General features: G+C 45.8%; 1 protein-coding gene across 1 annotated transcript; it reads left to right on the top strand.

The window, feature by feature from the left end:
* Nucleotides 1–242: 242 nt before the first annotated feature.
* Nucleotides 243–18,087, top strand: DLST (dihydrolipoamide S-succinyltransferase). Its single transcript, XM_055435807.2, has 15 exons — nucleotides 243–367; nucleotides 960–993; nucleotides 3,724–3,772; nucleotides 5,087–5,142; nucleotides 5,277–5,351; nucleotides 5,592–5,647; nucleotides 6,139–6,250; nucleotides 7,758–7,913; nucleotides 8,279–8,355; nucleotides 9,233–9,330; nucleotides 12,622–12,752; nucleotides 14,171–14,244; nucleotides 14,552–14,635; nucleotides 15,025–15,192; nucleotides 16,544–18,087. Exons 1-15 carry the CDS (start codon nucleotides 305–307, stop codon nucleotides 16,676–16,678), a joined length of 1,368 nt encoding a protein of 455 aa, XP_055291782.1. The 5' UTR covers nucleotides 243–304; the 3' UTR covers nucleotides 16,679–18,087.
* The last annotated feature ends 326 nt before the right edge of the window (nucleotides 18,088–18,413 follow it).

The following is an 18,413-nucleotide window of genomic DNA, read 5'->3' as shown; positions in this document are numbered from 1 at the left end:
GGCGCGGTGTCCTGGGTGGGGGGGTCCCAAGGGAGATGGGCGCCGAGTTTATCCGAACGCTCCGCGGAGAGATACGGGGAGGGCGGGACCCCGGGGCGGGGGCGATCTGTCGCCGGACGGTCTCGGGAGCCTTCGGGAACCCGGCCTGAGCCGCAGCGCCCTCCCCCCCGTGCCGCCGCCAGTGGTTCGGTCCGGACACCCATCCGCCCCCCTCCCCGCGCAGCGGGTGCCGCGGCCCGCCCCGCTTCCGGTTGCTGCCGGGCCCGATATCCGGTGTCCGCCCGCCCTCGGCTCCGCCGTCGTGATGCTGTCCCGGTCCCGCTGCGCGTCCCGGGCGTTCAGCCGCTCCCTCTCCGCCTTCCAGAAGGTACGGTCCGACCGGGCCGGGACCCCCGGCGGGTGAGAAAGTCGCCGGCAGGCAGACGGGGGTGGCGTGGGGACGACAAGGGGCGTGGCGCGCCGGCCAGGCCGGGCACCAAGGGCACCGGGACGCGGAGGCCGCCGCCGCGGGGCTGGGCGGCCCGGAGCCGCTGTCGCCTCCGGGGCCGTCTCGTGGAGCCTAGCGGCCGGGCGCCTTTCCCGCGGGCGCGGGTGCCGCGGCCCCTGCGGGACCCCACCCTCAGTCCGCGCGGGCGGAGAAGCCGCCCAGAGCCGCGCCCGCCCGGACACCAGACTCTATTAGAGCTCGGGGGAGAGGCGCCGCGAAGCCTCCGACTGGATCCGGGGGCTCTTTTCTTCTCTGTTAAAAAGCCAGTGGGTTATCACTCCCGTGGTGGAAGGTTGAGATAGTCTGGCAGGCCCGGCGTCCCGCCCGCGTTGTTGCTGTTGCCTTTGCCTACGGGAGGAGGCCCGAGGTTCACCTGTCACCAGTCCCGGGGGCAGCTTTAAGTCTGTACTTGAAAAAGCTGTTTCTTCCCTCACTTTTCGTCTCGGGTGACCGACGTCTTCTTTCTCAACAGGGGAACTGCCCTCTAGGGAGACGTTCCCTGCCTGGTAAGTTCTGCCCTTTTGCCGTCCCCTAAAAATGCTCTCTCCTCCTCCTGGGCAGAGCCGCGTGTGAGGAAATCGGGTGCCTGTGTTTCTCAGCCTCGTGTTCAGAGAGAGAGAGGAGCGAAACAAAAGACTTATATATATTTTTAAAAATTGATTTATTTGGCTGCACTAGGTATTAGTTGAGGCACTTGGGAATCTAGTTCCCCGAGCAGGGATGGAACGGGGATCGCTCCCCGCATCCTCCCCCCTCTCCCCGCATTGATTGGAAGTGCCGAGTCCTAGCCACTGGAAGCCACCCCAAATGCTATTTAGTATCAGCTGCCGTTCGTTCATTTAGCACATAGTTACTCAGTATCTACTCGGTGTCGGGCGCCTCTGCTGCTAGGCACTCGCAAGGGATGCAGCAGTGAAGGGGGAGGGGTGGGTTTCTCACCCTCTGGGAGCTTACAACCTAGTTAGGGAAAGACAATATGTAAATTGCTCAACAAATGGACTATCATGAATGCTGAAAAGGAAACAAATGAAGCTGGACACTGAAGCTGTGACCTCGAGGATGTGACAGGGGCCATCCAGATGAAGAGCAGAAGAAAAGGGAATGACATGTATAAAGTCCTTGAGGAAGGAAAGTGCTTGTCAGTATTTTGGAACTAGCGAAAGAGGTGATTTGGCCAGAGCGTTTTGATTGAGGGAGAGAGTGGCATGAGATAGAAGATGGCAGAGAGACGAGTGGAAAGAATTCAGGTTTTTAATCCCAGTCGTTTTTTATATGCCTGGCATAAATATCCATTGAATGAGTTGATTTTCTTATGGGCATTCTGTGAGCCAAGTATTCTGAGTGCTTTCTGTGCATTTTTTCACTTACTCATCAAGAAACAGTAAAATATGTTTTCTATTTTACAAATGTATGACTCAAGGCTAAGAGAAGTTAAGTGCCTTGACCAAGATCACTCTGCCAACTATTGGTCAAGCCGGGTCTGCTCCTCAGCCTGAACTCCTAACCCATCATATTATCATCTACTCATAACGAATAGATTATTTGTTGAATTCTCACTACATGCAAGACACTATGCTAGGTGGCAGGGATAGAGGTGGTCTCTACTCTCCAGGAGGGTACATAAGTACCCTTAATAACATAAGTACATAATTACATTGTGATTACTGTGAAAGAGAAGTAGAGGGTGGGGTGATATAGCCAGGCTTGGGAAGGTGGAGAGTGAGATGGCACTATCAGTAAAGGCTTCCCCAGAGAAGTGACATTTATGCCAAGTCTTGAAGAATATATAGGAGTTGGCCAAGAGAATGATGTTCTAGGCAAAGGGAATTGCTTATGCAAAGTTTTCAGACAGGAAGAGACATGACCGGTCATAGAAATGGAAGAAAAGTTTGTCTGGAAGGGCTGGACAGGAATGTGTAAAGTTTTGGACTTTATCCTTAGAGGCATGAGATCATAAGCATGTAGCACAGTGTTAGCTCATAGGGGACTCTCAGTAATAAACTCTTTAACTTGGAATTTTGAAAAATGTCAGTAAACATCTTCTCCATTTTATAGACTGGCAGGATAATGGGAAGAGCCTTGTTCTTGCCTTCTGTGTTGTGGTTCAGGGCTTCTCCTTGGGCTAGCCACTTAACCTTCAAAAGCCCTACTTATATATGAAATGAGAATAATGGCAGTGGTCATTCCACTTCAGGGAGTGTGAGATGAAAATCAAAATGAGGTCATTATGTGAAAGCTTTTTATACATTCAAAAGCACTGTACAGATGAAACTTGCTGTAGGATAAGCTCTAAAGTGGACTTAGATTTCCAAAATCAGTATGGGCTGCTTGCTAGCTGCAAGCTCATATACGTGCTGTGTTTGGGATTTGTACTATAGTCGTTGGCTATTGGACATAAAGAGGTGACTTACTTGACTGAAAAACCTTGAGGATGTTTGTGGGAAGCTGGGACAAGAGAGAATTGTCTTCCAATTGGTATTTCCTGTGCCCATGTTCAGAAAGAGTTGTTTTTGATCTGAAAAAACAAGACACATGAAAGAATATAATCAGGTGAAGCAGATAATTAGTTGTCTGTTGTGGCAGTGCGGTTATTTGTAATAAGGACAATTGGTGGGGCAGAAAGAAGCTCTCACCTTGTTACGTGTGGCCAGAATGGAAGCTCTCAGCAACAGTGGGAAGGCAATAAACGGAAAGGAGGTGTAATAGTTTGCTTGAGCAAGCTGAAGACCTTGGGCCTGAAGTAGCCTAGTCTTTGCTGTTGGGATTCAGGCAACAAAACTTCCAGCTTAGTGCATTTTAAGTAACCAGGGAAACAGACTCGGACCAAACGTTCCACTGCTTCTCTAGGCTGTGTGTAGTTACAGGAAAGCTATCATGTGTCTCTTTCAGGCTTCAATTGTTTTTGAAAACTTGGGAAGTAGAGGCATTCTATCATGAAAACTTACAGGGATAATGAAAGTTTGTGAATTTTGAGATAAATAAGATTATAGAATTCTCCCCTTTCTTCCTCAAACCCTTTCCCCGCAGTCGCACATACCTGTTGTTTTCTGCCATTATGATTACTATGGTGGAAAAGTTGAAGAGGCAGGACTCTGTGTGATACAGATTATATTATTGCCTGCTGTTGGACCTGCTCTATCTCAGAGTTAGGGGCTAAACAACTCCTTCTCCATTCCCAGCAGGTATCCTGTATGAGATAAAGAGTTGTTGGTTAAGAGTTGTTTTGTTTCTTGCAGGGATCTCCTTATGTCAGGGACCAGGTTACCCTGACAGCAGGAAGACTGTGTAAGTATCACTGGGGAGCACAGATATGTGGACCCGGGGTATTGAAGACACCAGTTTGACCATCTGCTTTCTTTCCTGTCTTTCAAGCCTAGTAATCAAGCTGGTTATATTGAGTCCCTCGACCTAACCTTGATTTAATTTATGATATGAGCCTGAGCTTCAGCCCCATGTGAAGTATTGGATCAGGAGTCTGTCAGGACAAGGTGTTCAGATTATAATGAAAGTGGAGCTGGAATCCTCTTTTTATGGGAATAGATAGAGGGTGCTTCTAAATATTCTGGTTGGATACAAGTGAAGCTGAAGGACTGGAGGTTACATTTATTGTGGAGATTAAGAACATCCTTTTGGTTGCATAGTTACGCATTTTAGAAACAGTAAAAGCAAGAGACTAGTCATTTAAGTCCTGGGACTTTGACTAATGTAGAGGGAATGAATGCTACTATTGCATAATGCAAAATTTGGAGAGAGGCCACCCATGTGTGTTTCAGATTAACTTCTGCTTATGAACGTTGCTTAATGCTACTTTGCATTCCAAGTATTTTCAGGGTGGTAATAAGAGGACGCTCTTTAGTTTCCTGTTGAGCAGCTGTCAAGCTATTTTTCTCTATAGGTGGAATCTTCAAAATGAAGGGTCAGCAGATTGCTCCTTCTTCACTGTGCATTACAATGGCAATTTGGCATTCATAAGTCTTTGAACTGTGTGTACCTTTTGATCTAGCAATCCCATTTCTAGGAATCTGTACTGAACTCCTAGTGTACCCGTGTTTCTCAGAATGGTCAGACAACAATGGATTGGTTAGGCTATGCTGTGTTATATGTTCGTTCTATAAGTGAGAAAAAGCAGGTTATAAAATTATTCCTTTTGTATTGTATGGTATAGTCCCATTGTAAATGTTCTTTTTGCATTGTAAATGTCTTTTTCTTCAAAGATGCAAACGTAAGTCTGTTCTGGAAGAGCTGGCATTTCACTGGAGCACATTTCACTTCACCCAAGGGCCTCACTGCTTGAGGCACCCAAGTAGTCCAGGCTTTACTCTAGACTTGCTGAGTCAGGGTCTCTGGGAATGGGGCTTAGACAGGTATGCTTTGAAAAGGTTCCCCAGGTAACAGTGATGGGCGCTCCTAGTCAAGAATCACTGGTTTAAAGAAGGCAAAAGAATCTGTACAGCAGAAACTAACACAACATCATATATAAACTATACTCCAATAAAAATTAATTAAAAATAAAGGGAAGGTGATTTGTCATGCCTTATCTAGACTAAAACATGAGTGATTCACCTGTTAAAGGAGTTTACTTTTATGTTTGTTTTGTAGCATTAACAGCAGTAATATCTTCAGCGTTCGCTTCTTTAGAACTACAGCTGTGTGCAGTAAGTACCTTCAGCTCCCTGCATTCTTGGGAATGGAATTTTAATGAGAAGAATAGCAATTGACTGAATTTAATGGCAGAAAAAAAAAGGAGAAATATGGACTGTGTCATTTCCCCCCCCCTCTTTTTCCCTAGAGGATGATGTGATTACAGTCAAAACCCCAGCCTTTGCAGAATCTGTCACAGAGGGAGATGTCAGGTGGGAGAAAGGTAAGATTCACTGCTTTCTCACTTCTTAAGCTTAAATACTTTTGAAAAGTCCCCTTTACTCCCCTCACCTCCATGATAATCAGTGGAACCTGTGGCTCCACCCTTTTCTTTACATGCAGTGTACTTTCCCCTGGCCTGTAGGAAAGGGGTCCTATAACACCTGCCAAAGGGGATTTTATGGCTACTTTTCTTGTTACCCACTGCTCACCCCTAACAGGTAACCTTTGACTGTCTTTTCAGCTGTCGGAGACACAGTGGCAGAAGATGAAGTGGTTTGTGAGATTGAAACTGACAAGGTAGACTTGCCCTGTTAGTGCCGTCTTTTCATGGTGTCCCCTTGGTGTCTTAACCTAATGAAAGGAACAGGGACTTAGTTGTTGTTTGAAGATAATTGTTAGCTGCCTCAGTTGTAAAATGGTTGGACTAGCTCAGTAAAAAGAAAAAAAAGCATTTAAAGTTTAATTTTAGATTGTCCTAGGTGTATGTACTGGTTGCTTTAGTTTTATAGCTTTTTTGTGTGTATACATGAACTGTTTCCAGTTGTTTTTTATGTATCACTTGGAAACACACTAACTGAATCTTGCTTTAATGTTTCTGAGAGGACAGACAAGGTGAATCTTCACAGTAGCATTGATTGCTCTTATTCTGAAAGTGTGGCCTTGATGTTTATGCAGAGTCTTGTATATCTGTGTTGCAACTCTTGTGACTCATTTGAGATTCTGTACAATTAATTTTCTAATGCTGAGTAAAAATTTGGACTCTTTCTCCATCTGTCTTCCTTTTGAAGACCTCTGTGCAGGTTCCATCACCAGCAAATGGCGTGATTGAAGCTCTTTTGGTACCTGATGGGGGAAAAGTAGAAGGAGGCACTCCTCTTTTCACACTCAGGAAAACTGGCGGTAAAGAAGTTCTCCTGGTTGTCAAGGTCTCCAGTGTTCCCCCTTGGAATTGGGGCTGAGCATAATATACTAATTCCTTGATACATCAAATACCGTTTTGCACTCCCTCTGCCTTTAGTGAGGCAGTAAGAGGAGATATGTATATATAGTGTGAACTTTAAATGTCAAGTTTTAGAAGAAAAGCGTATTAAGAAAATAAACCTCACAATAGTGTTCATTTTGGTGCTGGACCTTTTCTTAAATAGGAAGGAAGAAGATTCTAGAGAGAGTGTTTTTTTTCTCGTCCCTTCCCCCCACCCTGGCAGCAGAGTCACATGGGGACTTTAAAAATAATACAAATGCCCAGATTCTGAGGCCAAGGGATTCTGATATATTAAATCTGGGGTTTTCAGATCCTGGTTATCTATCATAGGTTTTGTTACTGTCTTTAACACTCTCCAGGTGATTCTGATACATAGCCAGGGCTGGGAGCCACTATTCTAAAGTGAGAAGAAGCAGTGTTTCATCATGTCTATTATGGAGAATTTTGGAGTAGTTTTTTCACATCTATTCTGTCACAACATTTTTTAGGGAGGGTTGAATTTTTCTTGGGAAGAAATGAGAAATAAGGAAATGAATTTATATTGGATCTTATAGTCAGTATATTAGAAATTAGGAAAGAAAACTTTTGATTCTTAGTTAAATGCTAAGAATTTAGTAACTACTAAAGTCTGTTTCATGGTTAAGATAGTTAAGCAGAAAGATGGTAGATGGCATCGTTATGTTCGATCAGGATAAGATCAGAAGCCCAGAATGGAAAGAACATACAGTAGAAGACAAGGGAATAAGATTGATTCTTCTAGTTGGACAGTTTCATCTTCTGACCATTCCTTAAGGGGATTTTCTTCTGATTTAAATATAAACCCAGATGGTGATATCTAAATGGGTAAAATAAAAAAATATTTAAAGTTGTGAATTTCATTGCTTGACCACCTCATTGGTTTCTGAGAGTTATTCTAGATAAAATGCTTTGAACTCTTAAGTCTAAATGTGTCCTTGATTATTTAAGCATTTATTTTTTAATAGTTAAGAGAGTTCTTCCACATGTGATGTTAAAATAGGAGACATAGGGGACAATCAGTACTACTGTAACTGGAAAGTTGTTGCTTTTATGTGTGTGTTTCAACATCTTAAATTGCCGGGTTCTTTTGCTTTGAAGCCTATTACCATTGACTTAGGTGCTTTGAAAGTACTGGCTGAATTTGATGACTGATAGATATATATGCTGTCAAGAAGGCAGCTGAATCCAGCCAGTTATCTAATGTAGGACGTCTCGGAGTCCTGGGGAAAGAACAGTGCCTTAAATCACTCTGTGTATCTCATAGCCTTACATGTATAGCAGGTACTCAGGAAGCATTTGTTAATTGAGGAGAGAGAGCTTTTGCTGCTAAATTCTACTTAGTATCTGCAGTTTGGTTGCTTTCCATTCCACATAGTGCCAATGGCATCTGCTTTTCTTGTTTTCCAGCTGCTCCTGCTAAGGCCAAGCCAGCTGCAGCCCCTGCTGCCGCAGCCCCAAAAACAGAACCTGCAGTGTCTGCCGTTCCTCCTCCCCCTGCAGCACCTATACCCACCCAGATGCCACCTGTGCCCTCACCCTCACAGCCGCTCACTAGCAAACCAGGTAAGCCTCTGCCTCCCACGTGTCTTTCTACGGGAGACCATCTCATCTAATGCCACGTTCCCTCAGAGGGCAAAGTCTAAGACTAATTATGGCTCTGGACAGGCTTCATTGGCTGCGTTGTAGAAGAAACTCTAGACTTTGTATTAGAAGACCTGAGTTTGCATCCCAGCTTTCTGTATATAGCTGTGTGACCTTAGACTATTTAACTTCTCTGACCAGATTGTTCATTTGTGAAGTAGGGATAATACTAATATATCTCAGCATACCTTGAAGATTAAGTGACAAGTGCAGTGTGAAAGCACGGGCATATACTCAAGTAAATGTTTCGCATTTTCTGATGCAGTGTACCCTCTCTTCATTTACAGTGTCTGCTGTAAAACCCACCGCTGCCCCTCTGAGAGCTGAGGCAGGAGCTGGTATAGGTCTGCGTTCAGAACATCGGGTAAGCCTCTAAGGACCACTTCCAAGAAAGAAGCCGAGGAGCAGTGTTGAGATTAATAAAATACGGGTATGCTCTGCCTGCCTTTGAGTGGCCAGCAGCTGATTCCCTTGGCCTGGCAAGGAAATTCAGTTTAGGAAGTGACTTGTTCGTTCACATGACTGTCAAATGATAAGACTAGAACTGGAGGTCTTCTGAACACTTGTCCATTGGTTTTTTCCAACTCTGTCCTGCTACCACTGAAGTGCTGTGGGTAAGAAAGGTATATGCAGGGGATGGTAGCCTAGTAACGCTTCTCCTCCCTCCCACACTTCAGAGAGGTGGGTTAGTGAGCTCTATTCCTGTTCTTCCGGGATGCTTAGCTGAGGGCTGCCTAGTGGCAGTCAGGGGCAGACATAAAACCTCAAGGAAGTATGGTCAAGAGTGTGGGTTCCTCTACCTGAGAATACCTCCTAAAAATACAATAGCCTGGAAAATGTGTTGTTTCTGAGTTTCCATTCCGCAAGTAGCTATTCTCATGCAAGTCTTTATCACCAGAAGTTGGCCTTGTCTGTAATGACTCTTGGGCTGGCTACCCCTACACCACACTCTTCCCTTCCATAAATTGGTTTTGGTTTATAAACCAAACCATTTCCTGGGCCTTTGTTCTTCATCAGACTTCAGGGCACATCTGAGTGAGTAGTTTTTGTCTGTGTTTCCTTGTTCTTGCTCAGAGGAGCAGTCCACCGCAGGAAAGAGGAAGCCTGGATCCCTTCCTGTATTTAGATACTACAGTCCTTCATTATCCCCTCCTAGCCAGCCCAGTGCTCCTGCAGACTAAGTGGGAGGGTTAGGCCCAAAGACACCAGGTTGGCAATACTTGTCCCACTCTCCCTTTCAGGAGAAAATGAACAGGATGCGGCAGCGCATCGCTCAGCGTCTGAAGGAGGCTCAGAACACCTGCGCGATGCTCACCACTTTCAACGAGATTGACATGAGGTGAGTGAGCGCTCTAGTCCTCCTTCTCCCTGTGCTCTTTTTCTTGCACAACACTTGAACTTGCCCAAAACTAACTTAATAGGAAAGAAGTACTTCTTTGCACTGTTTCTTGCCTTATACAGAGTGACCCACTGGTTTCATTCTCTGATTGACTTTCCTAATACTATGCCTTCCTCCTCTGTGACTTAAAAAACTTAGCCTTGTAAATTTATACCTGAATCTTGTGATTTCTGATAAACGAGGCTGGTAATAGTCTTAAACTCTAATGACCACTGTTAACAAGTAGAGATAGGGGAGCCAGGCCAACAAGGCTCCCCTTCAGGATGGAGAATCATTTGACAGCATGCCCAGAGTCAGAGGGCCATTCCCTGCTTCCTTCTCACTGTGACTGCTCCTTATGTGTGTTCCTCAGCGACTCAGGATTGAGTGAGTAGAAAGGCATAGGCTTTTCATATCTTTCACCTTTCTCAACTTCGATAATGAAACGGGAAGCAAGTTTTGCTTTTAAAGAAAAAAACCTCAGAGTATTAACCAAAGGGGCTGATTCAGTAAGCCCATTTCTATAGTGAGCTAATTGTTGACTCACTTTTCTTCTTCAAGACTTTGTTTACAGGTATAGGGAAGAGAATGTAGTTAAAGTCAACAGACAGTTTTTGAGTGCTTATCTTACTGTGCACAAGATGTTACACTGTATTTTGGTGGGATGCAAAGATGAGTGATAAAGGACCCTTAGCCTGGAGCTACCATCTTGTTGGATAAATGCAAAATAAAATCTAGAAAACCAAGTATCAGAAAAATACAAAAAGTGTGAGGTGGAGAAGAGAATGAGATCGTTTGTTTTTGAGGTGGAGGTAGGAGTCAGGAAAGGCTTCCTGGAGAAGAAGATCTTTAAGGGGCCTTAACGATTCACATTTTGACGTAATGGAGGAAGGTCATTCCAGAAGATGAACAATGTGGACCTGGCAGATAGGAAAGTAGAGGACACACCTGAGAAACAGTCTCTGTGAGGAAGATGTGTAGGAAGGAGAGGTAGAGAAAGTTGGATCCGTATTTCAGAGTGTTTTAAGGGCCAGGGTTAGAGTCCATGTCTAATACAGGAAGTAAACTCATCAAGTCTTCAGGTCATCTCTTTGCTTCTTTTTATCCCAAGTACTTAGTCTGCTAATCTGCATTTCACTAGCATAAATGGTTTCCTTTGGAAAGGGTCTGAAAAGTGTAGAGAGGGAGATGGTTTAGTGACAGCATGCTGTAGCATTGTTTACAGAGTAGGGTTCTGTGGTCCATTTCACTGGATGTCATCCATTCTGTTGTGAAGCTTCCCCAAAAGACTGGATATCATCCAAGCCAAAGATTTCTCTTGTATCCATAGGATGTAGGGAAGGACCTTGACTAATGAATCACAAAGGCTGCGGCTTATGTTTCAGTGCATTAGGGCCAAATTGTACACAAATTGAATTGGATTTTGAAATTCTATCCAATTCCTTCAGACAAAACATGTAAATATTTGTGGCCTTGAAAGATGGAGTTGGCGCAATAGCTTTGATTGGAAAGTAAGTACAGTAGTTGGATCTCCTTTCAGCAGCTAATCGAGGTGTCACTTAATGATGGCCTGGGGTCCCTCTGCAGTCAGTAATCTGGTTTAGATTGAGTGCCCTTTGGGTCTTGTGCTGATCAGCTAACCCATGAGGGGCCTTTCTGAGACCTCCTCCTCTCCCCTGTTGTCCCAGCCTCTGCCTCCAAGGACAGAACTCTGAAATAGAAACTACTTAATGACCAGACAATAGCATTTGGGCAGTTTTGAGAGCAGAGATGTTTATCGCTTCTCTTTCCCTCTTCTGCAGCTCTTGTGTCTTGGGAACCAGTAATGTCTTTAGGTTGGTAATCCTAGCACTAAATGTAGTTAGACTCAGGAAAACAAATATTTTAAACCCAATCAGTCCCCCTAGGAACACTTCCGTTTTAAAAAACAAGAGGTTTAAAGAGGGGAGTTGAAGTTATACCATCTTATCTTTCGTGCTAATGTCAGATTAAGCCATTATAGGGAGAAAGAGAAAACTGAGCATTTGGGCCCGAGATAAATTCAATTTCCATCACGGAACTGTCTTCCCATAAATACGGAGATTTCTGCAGCAAAATGATGGGAAAGCCATTTCCCGCTAACTCTAGTTCATGTATTGTGTGTTTGTGAAAAATCAGCCCCAAAAGAACAAAGATTGGTCACACTGCAAAGGTTTCCCAGTAGCCTTGCTGCTTATACTTTAAGAAGCGTAGGTCCACACATGGTCACTTTTCTAAATACCAAGGAAACTATGTCCATTAAATTAATTTTAAGGGCAAGAACTGTGTATTATCTTTATGTGTTGGTGCCTTGCATTGACTACCATGTGTGGTGGGTGTTAGTGCCCATTTGAAGGAACCAAGCAGATGGAACTGCTCTCTCTGGGGAGACGCATGAATATACTGACTTCCTCATGGGCCTAACACAACACTGGATTGTATCCATCCATAGGTAGTCAAGACTGCTTTTGCTCACACGAAACCTGTGCACCTGTGTGGTTTGGGTTTTTGTTTTTTTTTTTTTCATTTGTTAGGAATGTCACAGGGAAGTCATAATCAGGTTTGGTGGTATTTTGAAAATAAGTCAAACAAGAAATATTTAATGAAAAAGTCGCTCAGTCACATCGCAAACTCTTTGTGACCCCACGGACTGTAGCTCACCAGTCTCCTCTGTCCATGGACTTCTCCAGGCAAGGATACTGGAGTGGGTTGTCATGCCTTTATCCAGGGGATCTTCTCAACTGAAGGATCGAACTTGGGTCTCCTGAATTGCAGGCAGATTCTTTACCATCTGAACCACCAGGAAATCCTGTTTAATAAAACAAATGGTGCTTATTTTGTGGACTTTATGCTTTTAAGAAAAAAAAAAAAAAACTATTTTTAGGGTAGATAGCTCATGAATTCAGTGTATCTAGAAGTCACTTTCTCATCCAGGGTGAGGCTGTTGATGCGCTGTATGAACTCATTCATTTTGTCTGTCACAAAATCTCTGACTTCTGGAGCATGAAAATGCCCTTACACAGAGTGGATCTGATTCGTTTGGATCCAGGTTTTTAAAGGAATGAGATAATTGTGTTAACCTCTAGTGGACTATTTCAAAACTTGAACTTAGACAGATGGTCCAGAGTAAGGGAAAACTTTACCCAGATGTATACCTGGAGTTAGAAACCAGTGTGAAAGTCAGAATTTGAGGCTTCTTTTGTGGTCAGTTTGTTTTGTAATATGTTCTTGCAGTAACATCCAGGAGATGCGGGCTCGGCACAAAGATGCTTTTCTGAAGAAACATAACCTCAAACTAGGCTTCATGTCGGCGTTTGTGAAGGCCTCAGCCTTTGCCTTGCAGGAGCAGCCTGTAGTAAATGCAGGTGAGTCTGTGGTGGCCAGAATCAACAGAGGTCCTGGTGGTATGTGTGTAAATACAGGAATGCTCCCCCACACTCAAGACACAAAGACGATGGTCCTCTGACTGAGGCTTCTTATTTCAGATGTGTGAGAACTTGAGTTTCCTAGGGATTTCTGGACTGATCTTCCTGAATGGGCACCATGAGTGCTTCCTTCCCACCAGCTGAACAGAACAGGTTCCCTTCCCAGTGCAGAGCTTGGCAGCTGTTCTGGCGACAGGCAGTTCTGAGCCAGTCCATTTCTCCAAGCTTCTCATGTCGGTGTGGAAACTCATGTTGTAGCTGGTGCCCACCCTCCCACAAGCCCTGTTATCTTGGGACCTGACTTCTATGCTTGGCGTCTCTCCAGGGCGACCTTTGGTTTCTGGTCAGTGGACTTCACTGGAAGACCTTGGGCTTGGCCCTCTTTTGTGGGCTTGGTGCTCATTTTCCTTATTTTTGCTCACCTACATCACTGAAATGTTGACCTAACAAGCAGTTCTCTCCTCCACTGAGACAGTTCTCTGTGTCCTTGGAATATTAGAGAGAGGACGTTGGGCACTTTTGCAACCCTCAGCAGTGCAGGGTCCTGAAAGGTCTAGAAACAGAAGTCCTAATCCCTTCCGCCAAGTGGTGTGCCCTCAGGTAGGGAAAGAGCTTTGTTTCATCCAAATGTGAAACCTCTGTACTTCTTCCGTTCTTATGCTTCCTGATGACTCTCTCCATCTCTTCTGCCTGCCCATACATGTAGGCATTTCTCAGAGTTCCCTTGTCCTCTTTCTCACTTTATATGCTTTTCTGGGGTGTCTTATCTACAAAACAACATAGAATTCCTATGGAAAAGATTCTCAGGCCTGTATTTTCTCATGAGCACCAGACCTAAATTCTTAGCTATTGGTTTGCTCTCTCAGGCTAGCATATTAAAGACAGACCACTCCGCTTCCTACTGAGTCTTCTGGAAAGAGGTTTCCCTCGCTTCTCGTTGCGAGTGAGCAACAGAATGGGCGACATCCCCCCACTTCCACTTCCTTTATTAACTTGCCCTTTCTGGGGGGCACTTTTAAACCTGCCATTAGCTGAGGGAGGGCTGGAGTAGCGCTGGTGAACGAGAACTTGGGCACATACTTACCCTGTGTTAGCCTGTGTACCGATCCTTCTCAGGGCTGCCGAGGAGATGGATGCTCCTGTGCTCACGCTTCGTCAGGACACTTGGGAGAAGTTACGATTGGTTCGCATGGGAGTAAGAGGAGTGCTGGCTGCCACTTGTAATGCAGTGGTTTTTGTGCTGGCTGGTCAGTCCACACCGTATGAAGCTTCTTGGACTTTTACTGTATTAATGCAAATGTTTCCTCACTAGCCTCGGCCTGGGGAGTTGTATATAATGAGTGTTTTCTCTCTCATAGTGATTGACGATGCAACCAAAGAGGTGGTGTATAGGGATTATATTGACATCAGCGTTGCGGTGGCCACCCCTCGGGTATGTTGGAGCAAGAAGTGGGGAGCTCTGATCTTTGACTCTTACCCATTTGAAGAAGCGGACCTCTTGAGAGACTTTTTCCTGTACTTTCGTTTTTCTAGAAGGGAGTTGTTTGAAGAATAAACCTGTTTTTGACCATACCACATTCTTTTATCTTTTGCAAGTCTAAATATTTTAGACTACATTAATCATGTTGAGTAATTAAGATACTCTGGGGGCAGGGAGACCTTTGACTTGAATCAAGAGAGTTGTAACTATAAAGGGTACTATTAATTTACATCTGAAAAGAGCTTTTTACTGTCATCAGGGTCTGGTGGTTCCCGTCATCAGGAATGTGGAAACGATGAATTATGCCGATATTGAGCGAACCATCAGTGAACTGGGAGAGAAGGTAAAATGGAAGGGTGTGTGTGAGCTGCGGGGCAGGTCAGGGAAGAGAGCCTGGGGAGGCTGGGCCAGTGAGCGGTGCTCAGGGAGCTGGAGCCTCCCTTTGTTGTGAAAGGAGGATGTGGCCCCTGAGAATGGCAGTCACAAGTGAGAGCTGAAGGACAGCTCTGGTGGGGCTTGTGGCGCTCTTGTGAGTGAAGATCTCTCATCCAGTTACATCTGCTCAGAAAAGGACAGGTCCCAGAGTCCTTTCCTCCGACCTGTAACGAGTCACAAGCATCTCAGTTAAAGCTAGAACTTGGACCATTGATCTCAGATGTGAGCCTTCTGGACTTCCTTTAGGTGGAGGAAGCTGGGTTGACATTACCTTTCAATTATAAAACCTGTTTTTAGGCCCGGAAGAATGAACTTGCCATTGAAGATATGGATGGTGGTACTTTTACCATCAGCAATGGAGGTGTTTTTGGCTCGCTCTTTGGAACGCCCATCATCAACCCCCCTCAGTCTGCCATCCTGGGCATGCATGCCATCGTTGATAGGCCAGTGGTCGTGGGAGGCAAGGTAGGAACCATCACCATTAATGTCCCAGCAGCTTCATGATGAGGTGAGGGAAGTTTTAACTAAATGCTCATTAAAGATTGGCTGTAATTTCAGGCATAAGTTGAATCTCTTCGTTTCTAATTAATAGCTAAGGCATTGGTTCTCAAATTGTGTGTGGAACAGCAGCACCTGGGAACTTCTTGGAAATGCAAACTATTGGCCCCTTCCCAGACCTAGTGAAGCAGAGAGTACAGATGGTTTTGAGGCATGTTAAGGTTTGAGCACCATCGAGCTGAGAAAGCTTGCTCCTTCATCTGGGACTAGTCAACAGGCTTCCTTCTCTGGGAGAGTGGGGGTACCATTGAAGGCGTGGTCCTTGCCTTGGGAAGTGGAGGACAGCAGTGCAGAACCACTATCAGCCTGCCCGGTTGTAGTGATGAGGCTTAGAGCTTTTCTGAGAGTCAGGGAATGAGGTCAGAGGGTCTTGAGCTGGCCCCACAGATACGTTGGTAGGAAAATGTTTTATGGGACCCCTGTGTTTAGAACCTTTTGAAGTCCCTAATTCCAAAAATTGTAGATATCTGCTGAAAATGCTCACATACCCAACCTTGCATAGAGTTTCAGAGAATTTGTGGACCCACTGTGGTGCTGGAGAAGACTCTTGAGAGTCCCTTGGACTGCAAGGAGATCCAACCAGTCCATTCTAAAGGAAATGGATCCTGGGTATTCATTGGAAGGACTGATGCCAAAGCTGAAACTCCAATACTTTGGCCACCTCATGCGTCGAGTTGACTCACTGGAAAAGAGTCTGATGCTAGGAAGGATTGGGGGTGGGAGGATACGGGGACGACAGAGAATGAGATGGCTGGATGGCATCACTGACTCGATGGACATATGTTTGAGTGAACTCCGGGAGTTGGTGATGGACAGGGAGGCCTAGCGTGCTGTGATTCATGGTGTCGCAAAGAGTCGGACACAACTGAGCGACTGAACTGAACTGAACTGAACTGAAGTTAAAAAAAAAATTATTATTATATCTTTAAAGTAAAAATTGCAGGTAGCCAAAATTGAAGAGGAACTTTTCCTTGTAGATGGCAGACAAGTAGGAGGGCAGAGGATGGTTTTTATTTAAAGACAGTTGTAAGGGGACTCCTGTTTTCTTGGGTTAAGCTTTTTGTTTTTGAGTATGGGAGCTTTGCACTCAAGGTCTGGCTTGGTCTTTGAACACACTGTATCTAGAAGGAACAAAGCAAAGTAGGAAAGTTTCTGGACCTAGGGACTTACCTGTGGGCTGTGCTTTGTCATCTCCCCCCTTCATCAGGGCTTTCTCTGCCCCACTGCAGACAAACCTGTTGACCTCTCTTCTCTGTAGGTGGAGGTGCGGCCCATGATGTACGTGGCCCTGACGTATGATCACCGGCTGATCGACGGCAGAGAGGCTGTGACTTTCCTCCGCAAAATCAAGGCAGCGGTAGAGGATCCCAGAGTCCTCCTACTGGACCTTTAGGAGGAAGCCTTGTGCCCTACACATCAACCATGCAGGAACTGAAAACCAGTCTTCTCCCTGTCCCCTCACAGGCCCCAGGTTAGCCTGGTGACAGGCACATGCTGTTGGCCTCAAGCAAGGAAACCAGGGCACTTTGTAACCAGCAGTCGCAGGTCTCTCCTGGCGTTCCTGCCAGGCCCTCTCCCTCTCTGCACCCTCTCCTACACACAAATATCTGATTTCCTTAGACTTGAGGGAGAGAGAGAGCCTTAATGGATGCTCGTTATTATTCCTACTTTCCTCCCATTAGCCCTCCACAGAGATGATTTCACTTTCTTCCTGTCCAGTACACTATAGGGAACCTGCCGGGGACCATGTGATTAAGTTTCTATCTTTTGAACGTCTGTTCTCCAGAGATGCCTAGGAGGGTGCTCTGCCTCCCAGGCTCGGAGTAGCCTCTGTCCTGGCTGCGCATGTCCTCACTCGGTTCCACCCGTGTGGAGGCACTGACCACAGGCCAGGGGGTGCTGCTCTGCTTAAATGGCACCTGCATTCTCAGCTGTCATTGTCTAAAAGCTGCCTCTTCTACCTCTTCCAGGAAGCACATGCTGGGGGATCTGGAGGGGCAGAGCCGGGGAGTAGGCAGCGTTGAGGTGGGAGAGGGCAGATTCTGAGGTCGTGTTATAAACAAGACTGGATCTGAACCCAGGCCTGCCCTCACACTCTCCGTCATAACTCTGCACCAGGAAGACCCATTTTGCCACAAGCACACACAGCTGTGGTTGTGCTGACCTTTCCAGGCTGCTAGGAACCATTTCTACCATCTTGTTCTCACTTAGATGCTAGCACCTCTTGGCAGGGAGACAGAGCGTGTCCCATCCTCGGGCTTGCATGGCTCCTGGCGTGAAGGTGACTTCCTGTGGACTGGCTCAGATTGTGTTGAGCGTTTAAATTCCGTTGGTATAAACCTGTGGGCTGCAGAGGCGATTCTGTTCCCTCCTGTGTCAGTGCCCTTTGGGAGCAGAGCCTCAGCTCTTCCTCTATAGAACACAGGTCTGGTGGAGGATGGATTGTGGTGGAAACCAGCTCGTACACAGTGGAGAAAAGGCCAGTGTCACCTCTGAGGTACTGCCTTGTGTCTGGCGCTGACACTGGAATTCTTCAGAGCATGGTTAAACGCACACATCTTGTCGGGAAAGTTACTGGGCTTCATCATGTATCCAACTGCATCCAGGCCTGAGGCTGCTGACCCTTGACAACCGGGAGCCATTTACTTAGTGTGGAATGTTCATTTGTATCTTGAGCGAAGAGGCAAGGCCTGGGGATTGGGTGGGGGGAGGGGTGGGAGCCAGTACTGAGTGCCTGCAGCAGCTACGTCTTCACTGTTCAGAACTTGTAACTAAAATATTTAAAGAAACTGATTTTAAATGCAAATTAAAGGGCAAATGTTCGCAAACAGTGTTCCTGCTTCTGTACTTCGTTTGGTTACTGAGGTGGTACTGATGAAGAAAAACTTGTTCCCCCCCTGCTTGAGGCCCCTTCAAATGCCGGCAGTTGCGTTTTGGTGGGGCCTTGTGTTACTTCTGGGGAGAGGTGGAGTGACTTATAATTTCACATTTTTCAGTTGATGGCTACGTGGGTACCCAGATGCTCAAGGTTGGTCAGAACAAATGAGGGTAGTGGTCTGGGGCAGTGGTCTTTGAGGGTTAGCAGGTGGGGCTGAGAGCTGATCTGTGCGGAGTACGTGTGACAGTGC

This window comes from Moschus berezovskii, chromosome 9 (assembly GCF_049115385.1).
Source record: "Moschus berezovskii isolate FMDL1 chromosome 9, NW_MosBer_1.0, whole genome shotgun sequence".
Lineage (NCBI taxonomy): Eukaryota > Metazoa > Chordata > Mammalia > Artiodactyla > Moschidae > Moschus > Moschus berezovskii.
Note: the sequence above shows the minus strand (reverse complement) of the source record. Positions and strands in the feature narration are given on the sequence as shown.

Excerpts from the sequence above, each read along its gene's own strand:
- DLST (XM_055435807.2), top strand. The coding sequence starts at position 305 with ATGCTGTCCCGGTCCCGCTGCGCGTCCCGGGCGTTCAGCCGCTCCCTC. Across the intron at positions 5,143-5,276 it reads TAGAACTACAGCTGTGTGCA|AGGATGATGTGATTACAGTC; the intron begins GTAAGTACCTTC and ends CTTTTTCCCTAG. Across the intron at positions 14,636-15,024 it reads TCAGTGAACTGGGAGAGAAG|GCCCGGAAGAATGAACTTGC; the intron begins GTAAAATGGAAG and ends ACCTGTTTTTAG.